Source organism: Silurus aristotelis (genome assembly GCF_946808225.1).
Source record: "Silurus aristotelis genome assembly, chromosome: 9".
NCBI classification, from domain to species: domain Eukaryota; kingdom Metazoa; phylum Chordata; class Actinopteri; order Siluriformes; family Siluridae; genus Silurus; species Silurus aristotelis.
In genome coordinates this window covers 22,511,436-22,533,007 of record NC_139582.1, presented here as the reverse complement: position 1 = coordinate 22,533,007, position 21,572 = coordinate 22,511,436, and the positions used below count along the sequence as shown (strand labels likewise).

Here is a 21,572-nt window from a genome sequence, read left to right as displayed (position 1 = left end):
CTTTGCATTGTTTAGCAATGTGCAGTTGTTATTACTTAGGGTGTACTCACATTTGTTGGCAGTTATTTAGATGATAATGGCTGCATGTTGAGTTATTCGCAGAGGACATTAGATCTATACTGCTGTACAAGCAGCATATTGACTACTATAAAATATATCCAAATTTCATTTCTATAGTGTCTTTTGAGAAGAGAAAACTATAGACTAAAATATAGTAAATACTGTTTGTGTATACACTCTCTCTCTCTCTCTCTCTCTCTCTCTCTCTCTCTATATATATATATATATATATATATATATATATATATATATATATATATATATATATATATATATATATATATATGCATGGCTACATTGCATGGCTACATTAACACAAATGGAAGAAAGTCTTGGTTGTGTGAGTCGGCACGTGCTTTGTGGTGTCTAGGACTGTGTAAACTTTGGCTAGTCGCACTCTGCACAAGGGGAATTTTTTTTTTTTTTTTTTTTTTTTTTTTTTTTTTTTTTTTTTTTTTACATTCAGTCAAAATTAGGCTGTATTTTAATTTTCTGGTGGTTGATTGTGCCCCCTAAAATAATTAAAAAAATCATTTAACTATATTTTTTATTTTGCCATTAGAATGTAACAACCACAATTCCAAAAAAATTTTTGACTGTGTAAAACGTAAATAAAACAGAATGCAATAATATGCAAATCTCAAAAACTGATATTTCTTTTACAACATACAGCAATGTTTTGCTTGATCTCTGTGCCACAGAATGCTATGCCCCTTTCATCAGCAATTTTTAAGAGTGAACACAAGAACCCAGTCCCTCAATGCCCTCCTCGTCTGGATATCCAGACCATAAAGTCGGTTCTGTGGAGCCGGATGCCCAACACCTTCCTGAAGGTGGACACAGCTCGAGTGAGTGAGAGACATGGCTGGCAGGTACAATGCCTGGAGCCTCTGCAGATGCTGGCAGTACACATTCCAGAGGAAGACCGGTGTGTATAAACATACATTTACTTACTCTAGCCATAACATGCTTAAGGTTAGTAAATCCTATGCAGATACATCAATTATTCTCCAGCTTATATTAGAAATTATTATTTTTTTCATTTAAATGGCAATTACATACTTAATTATAAGGAACTCTGTGCTATATATATATATATATATATATATATATATATATATATATATATATATATATATATATATATATATATATATATATATATATATGCGCTTTATATATGCTATATATCTCATGCTATATTCTAACTATCTGGTGTCACCTCTGGTGTTGAAGATCCAAACTTCTCTCTCTCTCTCTCTCTCTCTCTCTCTCTCTCTCTCACACTCTGTGTTTGTGTGTGTGTGTGTATGTATATATATATATATATATATATATATATATATATATATATATATATATATATATATATATATATAAAAAGAAACATACAGTGTCTCACAAAAAACCCTCACATTTCATTAACCATTTTAGTATTTTTTTCTCAAGGAATAATACTATAGACATGGAACTTTGATATATTTTAGGGTAGTCAATGTGCAGCTTGTACAGATTTACTGACCTCTAAAAATAACATACAGAAATTATTGTGTAAAATTGCTGGCAACATTGCATTGTACCTGTACTGCTTAGTAAAGTTAAATCTAATCTAATTAAATTGTAGGTGAGCAAGTGGTTCAGGGGAAGGAAAACTCTCAGGACAGCGTCCAGTACTGAACAAATCAGTTTCATTCACAGCTTCACGCAAATACACACCTACACATGCACACACACATCTCTCAGGATCTCTCTCCAGCACCTTTCTCTCTAAAACTCCCTCAGGTGTGTTATTCTTAGCGCTTTTCTCCACCCGTCCTCGTAGTCCATTCCCAAACCGGCGATCGGACACTCCCGCTGCCACACTAATCGAAAGTGAGTACAATCTAAGTAATAAAAGCTGTACGTCATGCAACCATGCAAAGCCACATGTCCTATACATTATGTTCATGTTTTTGTCTACTTGACAGGACCATAACACAGGACTAAACTAAACACAAACATACATATAAGGGAAGAAAGGAAGAAAAATGAATAGAAAGTTTAACCCAATTGACCACAACCTAATGAGAATCCTCCAGGAATCAAAGTCCACCCTAATAAAGGGGCTCGAACTTAAATGCTCATTAAGATAGATGGTAAATGGTTACTTGCATTGGCTTTGTTGCTGAACAAGAGTCCAGATGCGGTAGAGAAAGGAGATTCTTGATTAGTTTGTTAGGAGGAAAATATTTTGCCAGGTGCTCCTGAAGATCAGAGTAGTAGACAAACTTGTTGAAGGTAAACTGCCGGAAGATCTGTCTCAAAGACGGGTTTGAGCAACGATTAGCCTGTGTTCGTTGAGAGGGAAAACTTTCTTTGTCTTCATTTATGGCATGCTTGCATGTATATGGCAGGTCTGGTGAACTTATGAAGTTTTACCCAAAGTGTATTAAAAACAATCCTCAATCATATAACATGCACCACTGTGAAAAGACAGCATTAAGGCAGAGATACATTGATACACCTGGACATAAGCCTTTAAAGTGTAACTAATGTCAATACAAAGTTGTAGCTAGGTTTATATGATAAAGGGGGAATACATACAACACATGCATATATTAAACAGAGTTTGAAACACTTTATTATTTATTATAGGAAAGCCTGCAAACAGTTTGCTGAAGACAACCTGTACAAGATCATGAATTATTGGAATGTCCTGTGGTCTGTTCAAACTAAGTATATATTTGTTTGGCTCAGATGGTCTTTAGCATGTGTAGTGATGCCCTGGTGAGTAATACCAAGAAAATTGTCTTGCCTACTGTCATCATGGTCTGGGGCTTGATGCTGGGAGCCAACAGCGTTTATTGAGGAAAACATGAATTCCAACATGTACTGTGACATTCTGAAGCAGAACATGATGCCCTCCCTTCAGAAACTGGACCAAACTGCAGTTTTCCAACATAATAATGACCCCAAACACACCGCCAAGATGACAACTGCCTTGTTGGGAAAGCTGAAGGTGAAAATGATAGAGTGGACAAGTATGTCTCTAGACTTAAACCTTATTCAGCACCTGTGGGGCATCCTCAAGTGAAGGTGGAAAAGTGCCATGTGTCTAACATCCAGCAGCTCTGTGATGTCATTATGGAAAAGTGGAAGACGATCCCAGCAATAACCTTGCTCTGGTGCTCTGGTGAATTCCATGCCCAGGCAGTCCTAGATAACAATGGTGATCACACAAAATATTGACACTTTGGACACAGTTTTGACATGTTTTCTTAGGGTGTACACACTTTTGTTGCCAGTTATTTAGACAATAATGGCTGTATGTTGAGTTATTATTAGAGGACAGTAAATCTGTTCTGTTATACAAGCTGCACACTGACTGATCTAGTAGTATTGTCCCTTAAGAAGTTATACTAAAATGGTTGCTGATATGTGAGGGGTGTACTCTTTAACTTATATATATATATATATATATATATATATATATATATATATATATATATATATATATATATATATATATATATATATATATATATATATATATATATATCACATTTCATTTGACCACCTTTAGCATTGATTACGGCAAGCATTCACCATGGCACAATTCACATAATTCATATACATTCAATAACATTCAATAAGCTTCTGCAATGTCACAACATTTATTCCCATCCAGAGTTGCAGTAATATTTCACCAAGATCTTGTATTGATAATGGGAGTGTCGGACTGCTGTGCAAAGTATTCTTCAGCACATCTCAAAGAATCTCAATGGAGTTTGTGCTCTGTGGTGGCCAATCCATGTGTGAAAATAATGTCTCATGCACCCTGAACCACTCTTTCACAATTTGAGCCCGATGAATCCTGGCATTGACTGTTACTATTGAACATAGCCGTGAGTTTTACAGTTGTTTTTTTTACGATTTGATTTCACCAAACATTTAAGTAATCGCCGATCACGATCATTCAAGATTTTTTCTGACCACATTTCTTCCTCGAAGATGATGGTACCTCACTGCCCTTCAAGGTTTTAATAATGTGTTAGCAGTTCTTAACCTAATTTTAGTAGTTTCAGCAATCTCCTTTGATGTTTTCTTTGCTTGATGTATGCCAATTATTTGACCCTTCTGAAACAGATTAACATACGTAATTCCATGCCATTCATTCAGGACTATCACCTCATGTTGCAGCATGATTATGCATGGCCCCATGTTGCAAGGATCTGTACACAATTCTTGGAAGCTGAAAACATCCCAGTTCTTTCATAGCCAGCATACTCACTGGACATGTCACCCATTGAGCATGTTTGGGATGCTCTGAATCGGCGTGTACGACAGCATGTTCCAGTTCCTGCCAATATCCAGCAATTTTGCACAGCTATTGAAGAGGAGTGGACCAACATTCCATGAGGCAAATGGATTTCACACCAGATAAAATATAAATATATACATATATATATATATATATATATATATATATATATATATATATATATATATATATATATATATATATATATATATATATGTGCGCAATATTTTAGAGTTTAGAGGAAAATAAGTATTTGAACACCCTGCTATTTTGCAAGTTCTCCCACTTAGAAATCATGGAGGGGGCTGAAATTGTCATCGTAGGTGCATGTCCACTGTGAGAGACATAATCTAAAAAAAAAAAAAAAAATCCAAAAATCACAATATATGATTTTTAAACTATTTATTTGTATGATAGAGCTGCAAATAAGTATTTGAACACCTGTATATTAGCTAAAATTCTGACCCTCAAAGACCTGTTAGTCTGCCTTTAAAATGTCCACCTCCACTACATTTATTATCCTAAATTAGATGCACCTGCATAAAGACACCTGTCCACCCCATACAATCAGTAAGAATCCAACTACTAACATGGCCAAGACCAAAGAGCTGTCCAAAGACACTAGAGACAAAATTGTACACCTCCACAAGGCTGGAAAGGGCTACGGGGAAAATGCCAAGCAGCTTGGTGAAAAAAGGTCCACTGTTGGAGCAATCATTAGAAAATGGCAGAAGCTAAACATGACTGTCAATCGCCCTCGGACTGGGGCTCCATGCAAGATCTCACCTCGTGGGGTCTCAATGATCCTGAGGATGGTGAGAAATCAGCCCAGAACTACACGGGAGGAGCTGGTCAATGACCTGAAAAGAGCTGGGACCACCGTTTCCAAGGTTACTGTTGGTAATACACTAAGACGTCATGGTTTGAAATCATGCATGGCACGGAAGGTTCCCCTGCTTAAACCAGCACATGTCCAGGCACATCTTAATTTTGCCAATGACCATTTGGATGATCCAGAGGAGTCATGGGAGAAAGTCATGTGGTCAGATGAGACCAAAATAAAACTTTTGGGTCATAATTCCACTAAACGTGTTTGGAGGAAGAAGAATGATGAGTACTATCCCAAGAACACCATCCCTACTGTTAAGCATGGGGGTGTTAGCATCTAGAGAAGATCTGTGTGGAGGAGTGGGCCAAAATTCCTCCTGCAGTGTGTGCAAACCTGGTGAAAAACTACAGGAAACGTTTGACCTCTGTAATTGCAAACAAAGGCTACTGTACCAAATATTAACATTGACTTTCTAAGGTGTTCAAATACTTATTTGCAGCTGTATCATACAAATAAATAGTTAAAAAAATCATACATTGTGATTTCTGGATTTTTTTTTTTTAGATTATGTCTCTCACAGTGGACATGCACCTAAGATGACAATTTTAGACCCCTCCATGATTTCTAAGTGGGAGAACTTGCAAAATAGCAGGGTGTTCAAATACTTATTTTCCTCACTGTATGTAGAGAATAAGGGGTATATAAATTTACAATATGCAATATGTACATTGTATATACAATTGCACAGAAGTTATACACAGTGTTTATACAGTGTTCTAGCAGTGTAGTGTTGAGTTCATTAGGGTGATGGTGGATGAAAGAAAAAGTTGGCCTTGGACCTGTTGGTTCTGGTGCGTATGTTGCTATATCTTCTTCCTGATAGAAGCAGGTTAATCAGTTTGTGACTGGGATGTGAGGAGTCCTTAATGTTTTGAGCTCTACACAGACATCTGTGGTGAAGGTGCTCAGTGGTAGTTAGCTGGGTGCCAGTGATGCGTTGGGCAGCTCTGACCACCCTTTGCAGGGCTTTATGTTTACACACAGTGGAGCCTCCATACCATACAGGGAGTTGGTCAAGAAGCTCTCATTAATGCAAATGTAAAAACTTGTTAGAATCCCTGGTGACAGATCTTTAGACTACTTTAGAACTACAGGCACAAAAAATAACTGAAGGAAAGGTTATCTCCAATTATATATGTTATACAAGTTAAAATATATAGTAAACACTAAACACAAACAGGAGCTTTGCAGTTCTTAAACAATGTTTGGACTTGTCAGATAACCTTCACTTCACTTAAAGGGCATAAATTGCAATTAATCAAATGTTATATGTATTGTCAGAAAGTAGTTTCACAGAAATGCACCTGTTGTCTTAGATCCTGAATGAGCAAGCCAGAAGCAACAGTGGCAAAGAAAAAACATCCCTGAGATGAATAAAACAAGTTGTAGAAGAGTAAAGATAAACAATATAAAAAGGATTTTGGCTATGAGCAGATTGTGAAGACTCTTTACATGAATAATATGAGCTAGTGTGGAACGAGTGGGAATGTTCAGACTTATATAAACTTAAATTGCTGTACATCTAATTTGTCTTGTTCGGTAGCAAAAAAGGGTAAATATTGGTATGTTTGGATTTTCTTACGTAGGTGTGTTGACATCATGGAACTCTCTGAGCAAGAAGACCTACAGACTTTTCATTATCACACCTTAAAACTTTACTGTGCTCTTTCTGCTCTTGGTAACACCCGTATAGCCCATGCTCTCTGCAGCCACCTTGACCAGTCACAGCTCCTTTACATTATTGACAACCAATACCTGTCTGGCATGCTACGCCAAGGCTTCTATGACGTACTAATAAGTATCCATCTAGAGACAGCAAAAGCTGCACAGCTTATGATGAACAATGAGTTTATCATCCCAATCACAGCAGAGACCTGCAGCATCCGTCTCTTTCTAAATACCACCAAACGGCACCAATCACCAGGTGTAGGACTCAGTACATCTCTAAAACCCAGACTTAGCTTTGCTTCACCATGCTTCATCACTCCAAAACGTGACCAGTATCTCTATAGTCCGGAAGTTCCTCTTGATGTTCTGAGGGAGAAGGCAATTAGCATGCTAACAGAGGCTGTTCAGGGTGGAGGAGACCACATTCGAGATCCTGTAGGGGGCAGCGTGGAGTACCAGTTTGTGCCAATTCTCGGACTGATTAGCACTCTGCTAACTATGGGTGTGCTAACGAGCCAGGATGTTCGTAAGATCTTGCTCCTCATTGAACCCCGTATCTTTGGGGAGCAGAAAGCAGATAAAACAAGGGAAGCTACAAAAAAAGAGGGTATGACAGAGGCAGAAGAAAAGGCAGTTGAGGCTGGAAAGGAAGAAGCCACTGATACTAAGCAGCCAATAAAGGGATTGTTGGAGAAAAAATTGCCGGAGTCAGTCAAGCTGCAGGTAGTGTATAACAATACTCTTCATTTCTAAGCAAGGTGTGTGTTACATATACATAGCAATTTATACATTTGTGGTGTTCTAAAGGTTCGCTTCATGACAGATTTTACCTTAAACATAAGGAAAAGGTTTGATTAAGCTTACATGTATAATTAAATATTACAATATGTCTAAAACTTTTTTAGATGTGCAAACTTCTTCAGTACTTCTGTGACTGTGAACTGAAGCACCGTATTGAGGCGATTGTGTCATTCTCTGATAGCTTTGTGTCAAAGCTGCAGTATAACCAGAAGTTCCGTTACAGTGAGTTAATGCTTGCTCTCAACATGTCTGCTGCTGTTACTGCCAAGAAGACTAAAGAGTTCCGTTCACCACCACAGGAACAGGTATGCTGTTCCAGCTCCTGAGTTCAAAGTCATTTTGCACTGCTTTTTATTTTTTCTACATTATATTTTTCTTTTCATTATAATGACCAATTGAACAACACACTGTGCTTTTAAAGTAAGGCTGTGGGTCTCAACGAGAGAATTTGCAGAGTCTGCATTTACCAATTTGTCAGTGACATAAGTTACAAGATGAAGAAAAATATCTTGAAAGCAAGAGATATGTAATTAAATATTAAGTGTAATTTGCCTTTATTTTCTTTTAGTAATAAATCTCTGATAACAGGAGTGAGGTATCTCAGTATGGGAATCGCCTTGGGCGTGACCAATCCTGGAAGAATTAATCACACCATGTCTGTCGGCTGACAGACCAATCATGACAGTGATGCGGGCGTCCCGCCTCCCTATATACACTGCTGCTGACGGTCCCTGCCTCATTCTCACATATCTCTTCTCCATGCACTGCAAGGAGGGAAGTGTGGTGAGATACCTCACTCCTGGTATCAGAGAACCGGGGTTACTTAAGTAACCTAAAGTTCTGTTCCAACCATCCGTTCGGTATCCCACTACGGGATATAGACCACTCCCGTATTGCAGATATGCTGTCCGAAGCAGGTGTCAACCAGGTGTCAACCAACCCAGTGATGCAATAAAATTAACACGAGATTATCCCTCTTACCGAAGAGAGCGGAAACGTGTGAGAAATTACAAACATCCATCCACGATGTTATATATATATATATATATATATATATATATATATATATATATATATATATATATATATATATATATATATATATATATATATATATATAGGTGTATACACATTACACACTCAGGATGGAATGAGCCAGCGAAGGCTCCGTGACATCCAGCCCATAAAATTGGACAAAAATGTGTGGTGAAGCCCAGCATGCCACTGCACAAATGTCCTGAATCGAAACGCCCTTAAATAGCGCCCACGAGGTGGCCAAGCCTCGGGTACTATAAGCCCTCAGTCCTTCTGGAGGGTTAAGACCCATGCTATTATAACCCAATATAATAGACTTCACGAGCCAGTGAGATAGGTGCTGCCGGGAAACAGGTCTTCCTTTTACTCTGTCGCACGGACAGGGCACAGACAGAGAAGCCGCTCCTCCTCCGCTGAGGAAAAAGGATGCGGATGAAAAACCATTAAATCGACCTGTCTGCAGGCGAAAGCTGACTCGTTCACCTCAGGGACAAATGCCGGGTTAGTCTTGAGAGTCACTTGTGAGAAATCCACAGCAAACCGCATACAGGAGTCATGAACTGACAAAGCATGAAGCTAACTAACCCGCTTTGCAGTAGAAAGAGCCAATAACAAAGCGACCTTCAGCGAAAGGAGCTTCAAATCAATACTTTCTATCGGCTCAAAAGGAGGCTGAGAGAGCGCGCTCAGGACCACTGACAGATCCCATGGCGGAATCAACGGCTTTGAAAACGTGTTTAGGTGCCACGATCCCTTTATAAATCTGCACACGAGTGGGTGATGACCAATAGTATTTCTGTCAATCCCTACGTGGCATGCAGAAACATCGGCGAGGTAAATGGTTGAAAACGCCCTGCCCTTATCTAAAAGTTCTTGAAAACGCACAACACCTCTGACACAGAACAGTGAAAAGGGATAATCTGTCTTTGAGCGCACCATAGTTCAAATATACTCTATTTCTTCTCATATGCAGAGCGCGTCGAAGCTGCTCTCGCATTCTGAATTGTCTTAATCACCTTCGGAGGCAAACCAGTGACACTGAGATTCATCCTCTCACGGGCCAGGCCCAGAGAGCCACTCTGTCCGGTGATGGGTGAAAAATCTCTTTGAGCGCTTGCGAGAGAAGATCTCTGCACAATGGTAGAGGCCAGGGTTGATCGTCCAGGAGTTGGAATATCTCCGTCAGCCACAATTTCCCTGGCCAGTTTGGAGCAATTAGTGACCGCCTTTTCTCACTCTTTTTAGAGTCGGCACAACCAAACTCAGCGAAGAAAATGCCTAAAGCAGTACATTTGGCCACGGGTGGGTTATGCATCCACACCCATAGGTGCACCGTTTCTCACCAGAGAAAAGAATAGAGGGCAATGATCTACGGCAGCCTGGCCGAATCTCTCCCATAACAGGTTCACCACCTGAGGGTGGAGAGACCACTCCCCGTACAGGGGATTTCCCCTGGACAAGAGATCCGCCCCCGCATTCATCACTCCCGGCACATGAGTCGCTCGTAGCGATAGAAAATGCTTTCAAATCAAATAAAAATCAAATCAAATTTTATTCATCACATACACATACATACAGGGTACAACATGCAGTGAAATGCTTTATACGATGGTCCGGCAAGAGGGGAATAGGGTGGGGAGAAAGAAAAAAAAGCAGATAAATAAAGTATAAAGTATAAAAACTATATAAAATAAAATATAAGGTATAAAGGATATATAAAGATAGGTATGTAAACAAAGAGAAAAATTTATATACAAGAAAATGCTTATGGCAGTAGACAGTGAAACAGTAAACAATGTGTACCAAAGTGTAAACAATAGACAATTTTAGTGGTGGGTTGTCCATAAAGTGTCCGTGTGCAGTATGGTGTGGTGTAAAGTGTCCATAAAGTGTCCGTGTGTGGTACGGTGTGGTGTAAGGGTCCATAAGTGTCCGTTTGCGGTATAGAGTGACCATTAAGTGTCCATGTGCAGAATGGTGTGGTATAAAATAAATAAATATAAAGTGCACTTTGCTGTGCAAGTCCGGAGTTTAAAGTGACGTGGTGCGAGAGGTGAGGTATGTTCAGAGAAGAAGTGTGATGATGGAGATAGTGGACCAGCTTTTAGATCCTGGGTGTTTCCTGGTTTAAACACCGAATGGCCTGCGGGAATAAGCTTCTCCTCATTCTCTCTTTGTTCGCTTTCAGGGAGCGGAAGCGTTTCCCTGAACTCAACAAAGAGAAGAGTCCATTGTTGGGATGGCTGAGGTCCTTCACAATCTTCCTGGCTCTGGTCCGGCACCGTGTGCTGTAGATGTCCTGCAGGTCAGGGAGCTTCTTCACCAGGGTGTTAGTGTGACAGGACCAAGACAGATCCTGTGTGATGTGAACACCCAAGTATCGGAAACTGTCCACTCTTTCCACTGGAGTCCCGCAGATGTTTAGCGGTTGTTATGACCGCTCCCGCTTTGTGCTGAAGTCCACGATCAACTCCTTAGTTTTGCTGACGTTCAGGAGAAGGTTGTTCTCCTAGCACCATCTCTCCAGGTTTTTAACCTCCTGTAGGTAGGCCGTCTCGTCATTGTTGTTGATCAGGCCCACCGTAACAGTGTCGTCAGCAAACTTGATGATGGTGATGGAGTTGGATGTGGCCACACAGTCATATGTGTACAGTGAGTACAGCAGGGGGCTCAGAACACAACCCTGGGGAGCTCCAGTGCTGAGGGTGAGGGTGGAGGGTGTTTTCCCACCCGTACGACTTGTGGTCTGTCTGTCAGGAAGTTAGAGATCCATTGACACAGCGGCTGGCTGAGTCCCAGGACCTCCAATTCAGAGGTGAGTGTGGAGGGAATTATGGTGTTAAACGCTGAACTGTAGTCCACGCACAACATCTTTGCATAATTCCCGTTTCTTTGGTTCAGGTGGCTCATCGTGGTGTGGAGGAGATGAGCAATGGCGTCCTCAGTAGAGCGGTTCTGACGGTACGCAAACTGTAATGGGTCCAGTGTGTCTGGTAGTGATGCAGTGATGAAGTCTCTGACCAGTCTCTCAAAGCACTTCATCACTACTGAGGTCAAAGCTACAGGGCGGTAGTCATTGAGGCAGGCGGGCTGGGGTTTCTTCGGGACAGGAACAATAGTGGACTGTTTAAAACATGAGGGGACAACAGACTGTTCCAGTGAGAGGTTGAATATCTCAGTGAACACCCGTGCTAGCTGGTCAACGCAGGCTTTCAGAACCCGACCTGTGATGCCATCTGGTCCTGCTGCCTTTCTGGTATTCACTCTCTTGAATGCCCTCCTCACGTCATGCTCTGAGATGGTGAACGTGTTTACCTCTCCAGCTCTCTCGGCGTGCACACTGGTTGTGCTGCTAGCGCCGCTAGCGTGGTTAGCTGCAGCCTCGAAACGAGCGTAGAAGGTGTTTAGCTCGTCTGCCAGAGAAGCGTCTGCATTCACCATTTTAGAAGATGGTGTTTTATAGTCCGTTATTGTCCTTAGTCCCTGCCACAGGCTCCTAGAGCCACCATGTTGAAACTGTGACTCTAGTTTCCTCCTGTAGCACCACTTTGCATCCTTCACCGCTCTGCGAACACTGTAAGACGCAGCCTTGTACTCTTCCATGTCCCCGGTGGCGAGCCCCGTGTTGTAGGCAGCGGAGCGGGATCTCAGAGCGTCGCGGATGGTATTATCCACCCACGGCTTCTGGTTGGGAAACGTTCTGATGGTGGTTTTCTGCACCATATCATCCGCTAGTTTCCCGATGAATCCCACAACTGCTTCCGTAAACATGTTGACGTCATCAGAGCTGCGCCAGAACATGTCCCAGTCTGCGTCATCCAAAGCGTCCTGCAAAGCGGCCACTGATTGGTCAGTCCAGCGCGCGACCTCCCTCTGAACCGGAGCTTCCTGTTTCACCCTTTGTTTGTAAACAGGCATGAGGAAGGTGGCGTGGTCCGATTTCCCAAACGGTGGATGTGGTTGTGCCTTGTAGCTGTTCTTGAATGTTGTATAGCAGTGGTCCAGTGTTCTTTATGCCCCACACCATGAGATCTCACGCTAGACTGTGAAGTTGAGGAGAGCATGTTCCGCCCTGGCGATTTATGTACGCCACTGCCGTCGTGTTGTCTGATCTGACCAATACGTGGTGATTTAAAGATAGAAACACTGTTAACAGCTCCAGAAAGTTTATGTGCGCGCACCGAAGCGAGACGGGCCATTTCCCCTTCGCTATCCTGCCCTCGCACACCGCACCCCAACCCGTGAGCGACCCATCTGTCGTCACTACTTTTCTCAGGGAAACAGTTCCCAACGGGGTTCCCGATTTGAGAAAAGTGTGATTTCTCCAGTGATTGAGAGCGTGCAAGCACAGTGATGACACTATCACTGTGCGGTTGAGGTGGCGCTTCGGACATAAGCGCTGTGCCGCTACCCAGCACTGAAACTCTCTCATTCGCAACAGTCCCAACGGTATGACAGACACTCCCGAAACCATCAGCCGTAGAAGGCGTAAACAGAGTCTGAACAGAACTTTCTTTTCTCTCCGGAAGAGAGAGAGACAACCACAAATCGACCCCCCATCTTTTCCATGAGCTCCGCCTGGTATGCTGTGAGCAGTGAGGTGGCATTCAGAGCTCTAACCACCAGGGCCAAGGAGCGGTACATTTTCTGGAAAAGAGTGGCGGACAGCCAGTGAAGGGGAAGTGACTGGTAATTCCCAAATCCTCCATATTGTGCACCTCCAGTCTAAAGAAACCCTTAAAGGGCACTCTATGTGAGAAGGGTTTGTCCCAAAAATGACGCATTTCTGTGACACATGCAGGGACGGCAGAAATCAGCTGCTTAACTGGGGAAGTGCGCGATGGCAGCCTCTTCCCATCATATAAATCCCTCTCAGCGTCCTGGTGCACCTGCTGAGATGGCCAGTCTATAGAAATATTTTTGGCTGCTCTCCTACACATCTCAACAAGGTTCAGCTCACCTGGCATGGGGGTAGGGCCCATAGCACTTCCAGGCCTGGAGAGAAGATCAGGAGGAAGGATAGCATCCTCCTCGTCGTCCTCCAAATCCTCCAAAAAGTGAGCAACCTCATCATTTTCCTCTTCTTCACCCTTGTCCCCCACTAAAGGGTTTGAATCAAAAAACGAAGGAAGGACAGGAGACACCTCATCCATCAACTCTCCGCAGCTACATTGTGCCTGAGAAGCAGCCTCCGCGGGCGGCGGAGAGAGACATGGGTCTCCTTTATTCGCGGCCGCGACTCGCATTCGGTGCTCCCGAAACCTTAACGGGAAACAAGAGCAGTGCTGGCAGCACTCGGGGTTAGCGAGCACAGCTTGTGCATGTCTGACACCTAAACACACTATGCACAGGGGATTCTTTAGCCGAGATCATTTTTATTTATATGTCAAGATAAAGTGAAACAAGGTAAAGTGCTCATTATTATGTATTATTACATACTCATTAGAGTGCCTGAACTAGAGTGCTTAGGTTCTCTTGATACTTAATTCATTCATTGCAGCACCAGTTTCATCCAACTTGAGCTAGCAACGACTCATCTCACTTATTCTTGGCCAGTCTCTCCACTTTGGGCCTGGGAATATCAGTCAAGCATGTATGGAAGATATCCAAAGTTTATTGACTGAGAAACTGCATATATAGACCTCTGTGATGACTGAGACCATTAAATTGCATATAGTTTGTTATGCACAAAAACATTGCTGAAGGCTATACTGTACTTATAGAAAGGCCTTTCCCTTTGGTTGTGTTTCCATGCTTCACTGCCACTCATGGCTGTGTGCTTAAAAGCCAGTACATTGAGCAGCAACCTCAGTGGAAAGCAGAGGAGAAGGCAAGATGACAAACAATCTCAGTGGAGAGCAGAGCAGAGGGCATACGACGTCGCACAACCTATCAAACAGCAGCTGGCAAGCGACTACACAACCTAACAAGCATCAAACTTCTAGAATCACGCAATAATGGTGATCTATTTCATTCACGAGAGAAATATCAAGGTCCGTGACGTCGGAGTGACGTGGGGCCGCCTTCCCGTGGGCTCACCACCTGCAGGAGGGACAGTAAGGGACGGTGCTGTGAGGATTGGGCAGCAGTCAAAGGCGGGGACCTGCTTAGACTGCTGCCCCCGCGACCCGAATTACGGATAAGCGGGAGAAAATGAATGAATGAATGAATATTTCATTCACTGCAAGAAACCCACACTAGTCCGCTCACACACACTCCCCTACATACCATACCTATTATACATCGATACCTACCTTATTCTTCAAAGACATGATCCACATCATTGTACCCAACTGATCAATAAAGTTGTGTAGATATAACTCTCAGAGCCCTTACTCTCTAACAGGAGTCATCTGTTTTCAAGAACTATCAAAACATTTCTGAAGCAATAGATGATAACATAAGGCTCGTGCAGCTCACAGAACCAAAGAACTTCTCACTTAACAGCTTGAGAGACAGCGTATTAAACAGAAAGAAATGGAGCTAGTCTTATCGCCTCATTTCTCAGACAATCAGAGACTGGAAAGATAAAACTTGTTCCACAAACACTAACTCAACCCAGTGCAAGTACAGACCGATATACTGTTCACACCAAGAGACTGCCCACGACAGTACATGACCAAAGTACATTAATCAGATAACAACTCTTGGCTCTCTTCACCTCACATTCTTTAGAATCCTACAGTTGCTGTTCCTTCTCTAAATTATTCTGTAGCATTTACAAGCATGCCCCTCAACAGGTAAAATTGTCTACTGCCTGAACCTAGTTGGATGTCTATCCCACTGCAACAGTGCAGCATTCTACATTTTTTGATAGGCAACCCTACGTTTCTTTTTCCAGGTTCCACCCCTGCGTCTCTGCCTAGAACCCATGTGTCTCAAAATGCTCAGGGCCTAGCTATGTTCAGCCACCTAATCTTGTAGGCTTAACCCAGCCACAACCAAATACTTCACATAGTCAGTCAAGTCAACTAGTTAACCTACTGCAGTAACACAGCCTATGGGCAAGCTCAAACCTTATTGCCCATATTGTGACATCCGTGACCATTATCTCAGTTCGTGCTCAAAATTCAAGTCTGTATAGATCAAGTCAATATATATAATATATCTTCTAACACCGATGATGAACTTGGTTTTCTGAGCATCGCTACCCACTTAAAGTACTGATGCAAAGGTCTTTAAGGACTGCCAATCCCGGCAATTGACAGAGTAAGGCCATTGCTATTAACTGGTTCCGACTTTCCACATTTGCTTATCCAGTCCCAGCCTGGTCGGGTTGGTCCGTCTGGAGAGCCTGTTGCCATATGTACAGTACTCTTCTTGGCTGGATGCTTCAAGAACCTGCCAGTTGGTTACATCTTCCTGATGACAAGCAGCAGTGTTTCTTTACCAAAGTGGGTGCTCCCCATACTGTTCCTTGAAAGCAACTTGATACTTTGCTATATATTCCAGAGAAAATCGAGAAGACGATCAAAGCTTGAACAGTATGAACTTGAATTGTTTGAGAGGCAAACCATAAGGGTAAATGTCATTCATTTATTCATTCATCTTCTCCCGCTTATCCGTAATTCGGGTCGCGGGGGCAGCAGTCTAAGCGGATTCCCAAGACACTTCTCCGTGTCCAGGGACCGGGCTGTCAAGGCCCCCGCCTTCGACTGCTGCCCAATCCTTTTAGCACTGGTCCCTTACGGTCCCTCCTGCAGGTGGTGAGCCCACGGGAAGGCGGCCCCACGTCGCTCCGACGTCACGGTCCTTGATTTATTTTTCTCGTAAGGGTCCCCTGGAGCATAGAGGGTTAAGGGCCTTGTTCAAGGGCCCAAGAGTGGCAGCTTGGCGATACCGGGGCTTGAACCCCCGACCTTCCGATCGGTAACCCAGCGCCTTAACCGCTGGAGCCCCCACTCCCCCAAGGGTAAATGTAGATGGCATAATGAGATATGCCACACCTCTTCTTTGAAGGAAGGACAGTCCTTGTCTACAAGCTCTTAAATTTGCATGTCTTTCATTAATTCAAAGTACACTGATTGCAAATGACCAGAAATAGCCTGCACCTATTGTCAAAAGATATAAGAGCTGGAAATGGCAGGTTATGTGAAAAGATTGACATCTCAGGTATCAGATTCTTCTTCTGAATCTTGGTACATCCCTCATCACTTAGTCTTTCACAATACCAAAGCAAGGCACACAATATGTGCAATATGTTGGGAAGATTTACTATCTAGCTTGAAGGACCAAATGTTAGGAAGTTTACTATCTGGCTCAAACGACCAATTGTAAGGAAGTTTCACTATCTGGCTTAAAGGACCAAATGTAAGGAAGTTTACTATCCGGTGTGTGCTGATCAGGAGATTGTACTTGCCCCAGCGTTCCAGGAAAAACACGGTATAGATTCAGAACACTCAAACTTTATTGGGTTTAGGATTTGATCATGTGTGGTGTAATTCTTGCTGTCATCTGCTAGCTTCTTTTCGTTGGGATTCGCAATGTCAAATGATGGCTGCTGCTCAGAGTTCTGACATCACAAGGCGATGCACTGTGATGTCACAGAGGTAACTTATCATGAATGGTAAACTGTGAATCTCTCTAGTGGTGAAGCATGGAAATACAACTGAAGGGGAATGCTTTCCTACACAATATGACAACCCTCTCATATATCTAATACCCTTTACCACCAAAGCTAAAATACTGATCCAAGACCTCTGGAAACTTAAAGTCGGCTGGGATGATATTATACACCCTGAGACTTATTAGTACAATGACAAGCCTGGGAGTCTGAGATAGCCATCTTGCACACTGTGAAACTACCCAGAGTCTACATACAACCATGTGCTGACATGGAAGGCACCTAGAGTACAATTCATATTTTTTGTGATGCCTCAGAAGGGGCATATGGTTCTGTTTCTTATCTTTATACCGAAGACTGAAGACCACATGAAAATATTTCATGTCAATACAGCATACAACCCAGCGGGTGATCTTACTAGGGAAAAGACTTTGCAAGAGTTGAGCAAACCTCAACACTGTAGTCAGTGACCACCATTCCTTCACCAACATCAGAACATTTCCAAAGCAATGCTTCTTTATAGTACTCGTATTGTTATGAATACATACGTGAAGATATAACGTCACAAGATATTTTAAAGATTTAAAGTCACAGGGTATTTTAAAGATATGAAAAAAGATAAAATAACTAAATAACTGATTTGAAATATTACTTAACATCACCAGAGTGCACTCAGTCTAAAAAGGTATGTGCTTAAGAGAATAAGAAAAAATATACACTTCTGAAATTTTCTGTCTAGTGGGAAAGAAAGTCCAGTGTGTTTTCTCTAGCTCAAGCTGATTTAAAGCTTTTCCACAATGGTTTCACATTTTTCAAAAGACTTAAAAAACTTTTTTTTTATTTTTTTAAAAGTTTTAATCCGTAATTCTTCTGGTTGTATCCATGTGTGTATCCTGCTTTGTTTTTCAGGTTTTTTTTTTATCTGCCTTAGATTTACTGGAATTTTTTTTTTGTCTAATCCTACCTGTATTCCCTGGGATTTGAGTTGGGTTGTTGATTTACCAATCTTACATTGTGTCTTATCATGGAACTGTTGTTACTCTCATTAGTTGGTATATCTCTGGGCTATGCAATATTTGGTTTTCTTTCAGATCAACATGTTGTTAACTTTCAGTATGGGCAAGGACTGTCCATGCCCTGAGGAGATTCAGGAGGAACTCTACGACTTCCACAGTGAACTTCGTCTACACTGCGGTAAGAAAGATATCTCAGGTTGTAGTAGACTGGCCATTACAACAAATTCTATTTAACTGAAATTTTGCTAAGGTAGAAAGCAAAGTTTGTGTTACCAGTGTGAGAGTCTGGCTAATATTAAATTTTATAATCACAGTACTTATGTTGTTAATGACTTTCACATGATTTCAGTCTAAGTAAAACACTCAACCAGGTGAAAACAGCATGTTTACAAGTTTGACTATAATAAAGTTGCTAAGCATTTGACATTTGGCCTTATTATTAAAACAATTATTTAAAGGGCATTGTCATGCTAAAACAGGTTTGGGCCTCCTAGTTCAAGTGAAGAGGAAAATATAATGCTAAATTTGTAGTAACAGTTAGAGAAAGAACCAGATACAGCTGGAAAAATCAGGTCTCCCAGAACGTTTGTCCATATGCTACAGTATAGTTTGTGTGTTTTCAGGTATCCCAATAGAGGAGGAGAAAGAGGATCAGGACATATCCATTAAAGGCCGCTTAATGTCTCTAGTTAACAAGATCAAAGGGCAGCCACACAAAGCAGAAGAGAAGCCAACCAAGAAAGAGCAAGCAATACCTTGTAAGAACTATTTGCAACAAAATGCCATTCATAACCATACACTTTTTGGTTTGTTTATTTTGAAATGCATACAGTTTTCAGAATGTCTTCATCAGAGCAACAGTATATAATAAAATATACAATAAACTACCCTTAATTTTATCGTATGTTGAAATCAGTGCAATAAATGACCCTCAAACAACTCATGGGTTAGAGGGTTTTATGTAATTGCCTAGGATTAGGATAAATTTACCTTCAGTTATGTCTGTAAAAGATCAAGTGACATCTTAGGCTGTGTTTATTTTAAGTTCAAGTGTGTTTATTTTGTGTTTCATTTAAGTCAGGGGTCTATATGAGCTTGATAATTTTTTACACCGTTTAAACATGGTTATTAACAACTGAGTTTAACCACTTAATGGTTCTGTGCTGCTAAAAGAACTAAATGAACTTTAGGGCTTGACCATGTCTTGTTTAAGGAATAGAGAACAATCAAATACATTAGAGTAAAACCAGTAAATACAGTGTTTGGCTGTCATTGAACCAAATTTCTGGGTCTTGATATATTATGTTTTGCTAATGTGGTTGCTTGATTTTTGTATTAGACACATAGCTTCTTCATATGCAGACATCTAAATTCATGTCCCTATCCCTCTGATGTTTAGTTTAGTTTTATTGTCAGCTCAGTATTCTTTTACCACCTGATAACTCTCAGGTCTTCCTGCATAATGTCAGCCAGCGGCGCATGCACTTCCGGTTCTTCCATTTCCGCAGCTCCCGCTTCCGGAGTAGCGCGAACTTGCAACTGTCTCGGCCGCCATCTTGCCGTTGCATAAATAGACACGGATTCCTCGCGTTCTCTGCCAGATTGTCTCGTCGGCTTCCTGAATTTTTATGAGACTTTTCTGCCCCCTCGTTTCACTTCCTGGATCTTGGATCTTCCGTTTTTTCCTCAGATTCGTTTTTGCCGCCGGTCACGGTTTGTTTTTTTGTTTATTTTTCTACATTTGTCTTTTGTTCTCTCCCTGGTTCCCTCTCTCGGCCATTCCCCATTCTGTGCTGTGGTCGTAAGTTTTTGGACACTTAGTTTTTGTGTGCTTTTTCTTACGTGGACTATTCAGCATGTGGTCATAAGTTTTCGGACACTTTGTTTTTGTGCGGTTTTTTTTACGTAGACTATTCAGCATGTGGTCATAAGTTATCGGACACTTTGTTTTGGTGTTTTTATGTGAACTATCCAGCGTGTGGTCATAAGATTTCGGACACTTCATTTTTTTGGGTTTTTTACATGGACTACTCAGTCTGTTGTTTCCTCTGGGTTTTGCCTGAATTTGTTTTTTGTTAATAAAGATGTTGATTATATACCTCACTGGCGTCCTGCATTTGGGTCCAACTACTCACACCCTTGACAGTACAATCTGGCCAGACATGGACCCAGTGGACCACCTCTCTGGTGCAGATCACCACCTCCCATCACCAACAGATACAGGAACTGGCAAATGCAATACGTGAATTGGCCCTTCAGTGCAACCAAGCCCCCTGTTGCTTAGGCCTCCGTTTCAGAAAACCCCACTGCTCATCCTCCTACTTCAGCAACCCTGGCACCCGTCCCGCCACCGACACCTCGGTGTGAGGTTCATCTACAAACCCCTGAGCGCTTTGCGGGACAGCTGGGGGAGTGCAGGCCGTTCCTGTTGAACTGCAAGATCACTTTTCAGCTTCGGCCATCGTCTTTGCAAGATGAACTTACCAAGGTGGCCTATGTGATCTCCCTTCTTTCGGGTAAGGCCAAACGGTGGGCCACAGCAGAATGGGAATGTCAGTCCTCAGTCTGTGCCTCCTACCATGCATTTTCCGAGGAGCTACGCAAGATCTTTGACTCAGACCTCTCAAGACGAATACGCCACAGATTTTTGCACCGCCACAGCAGAGAGTGGGTGGGATTCCTCCGCTCTCTACGATGCTTTCATCAAATGCTGAGATCAAGAATGAGCTCACAGCCCGAGATCAGCCTAGCCACCCGAATCGACCGGCGGATGATACTTCCATACTTCACCAACCTTGCCTCCACAGCCCATGGAGATTGACCACCGCCACCTCTCCTCTAGCGAGAAAGAGACAGACTATGTCTGTATTGTGGCGAGGCAGAGCACATGGCCGCCACCTGTCCAGCAAAAGAGAGGGCTCGACGTTGAAAATGGGGCCAGCGCTGGACCAAGGACTCCCAGCCTCCTCTAGACTGCTGCTCATGGTTCGGATCGACGTCAGGGGCCACAGCCATGAATTAGCTGTGTTTGTTGACTCCGGGGCGGACACAGAATTTTTGGATGAGGAATTTGCATCGAGACCGAACCACTCCCTGCGCCTTTACTGATCCGTGCCTTCGACAGCTACGTTTTTCATCGGGTCACCCATCGCACCAAGCCCCTTCTCGTCTCCACCGTGGAACAACATCGTGAATGGTTATTGTCCCTAATCATTCCATTACCGCGGGCCCCTGCCATGT

At 42.3% G+C, this 21,572-nt stretch overlaps 2 protein-coding genes across 2 annotated transcripts in view; one reads left to right on the top strand and one right to left on the bottom strand.

The window, feature by feature from the left end:
- Positions 1–21,572, top strand: part of LOC310731139 (ryanodine receptor 3) — a 417,468-nt gene that overhangs the window by 223,246 nt on the left and 172,650 nt on the right. Inside the window, 5 exon segments of the mRNA XM_083550556.1 lie at positions 762–988; positions 6,836–7,640; positions 7,823–8,023; positions 18,408–18,510; positions 18,956–19,090. Coding sequence (XP_083406682.1) covers positions 762–988; positions 6,836–7,640; positions 7,823–8,023; positions 18,408–18,510; positions 18,956–19,090 — 1,471 coding nt within the window.
- LOC310731127 (uncharacterized protein) overlaps positions 1–21,572 on the bottom strand; it is a 146,811-nt gene that overhangs the window by 48,017 nt on the left and 77,222 nt on the right. The window lies entirely within an intron of this gene.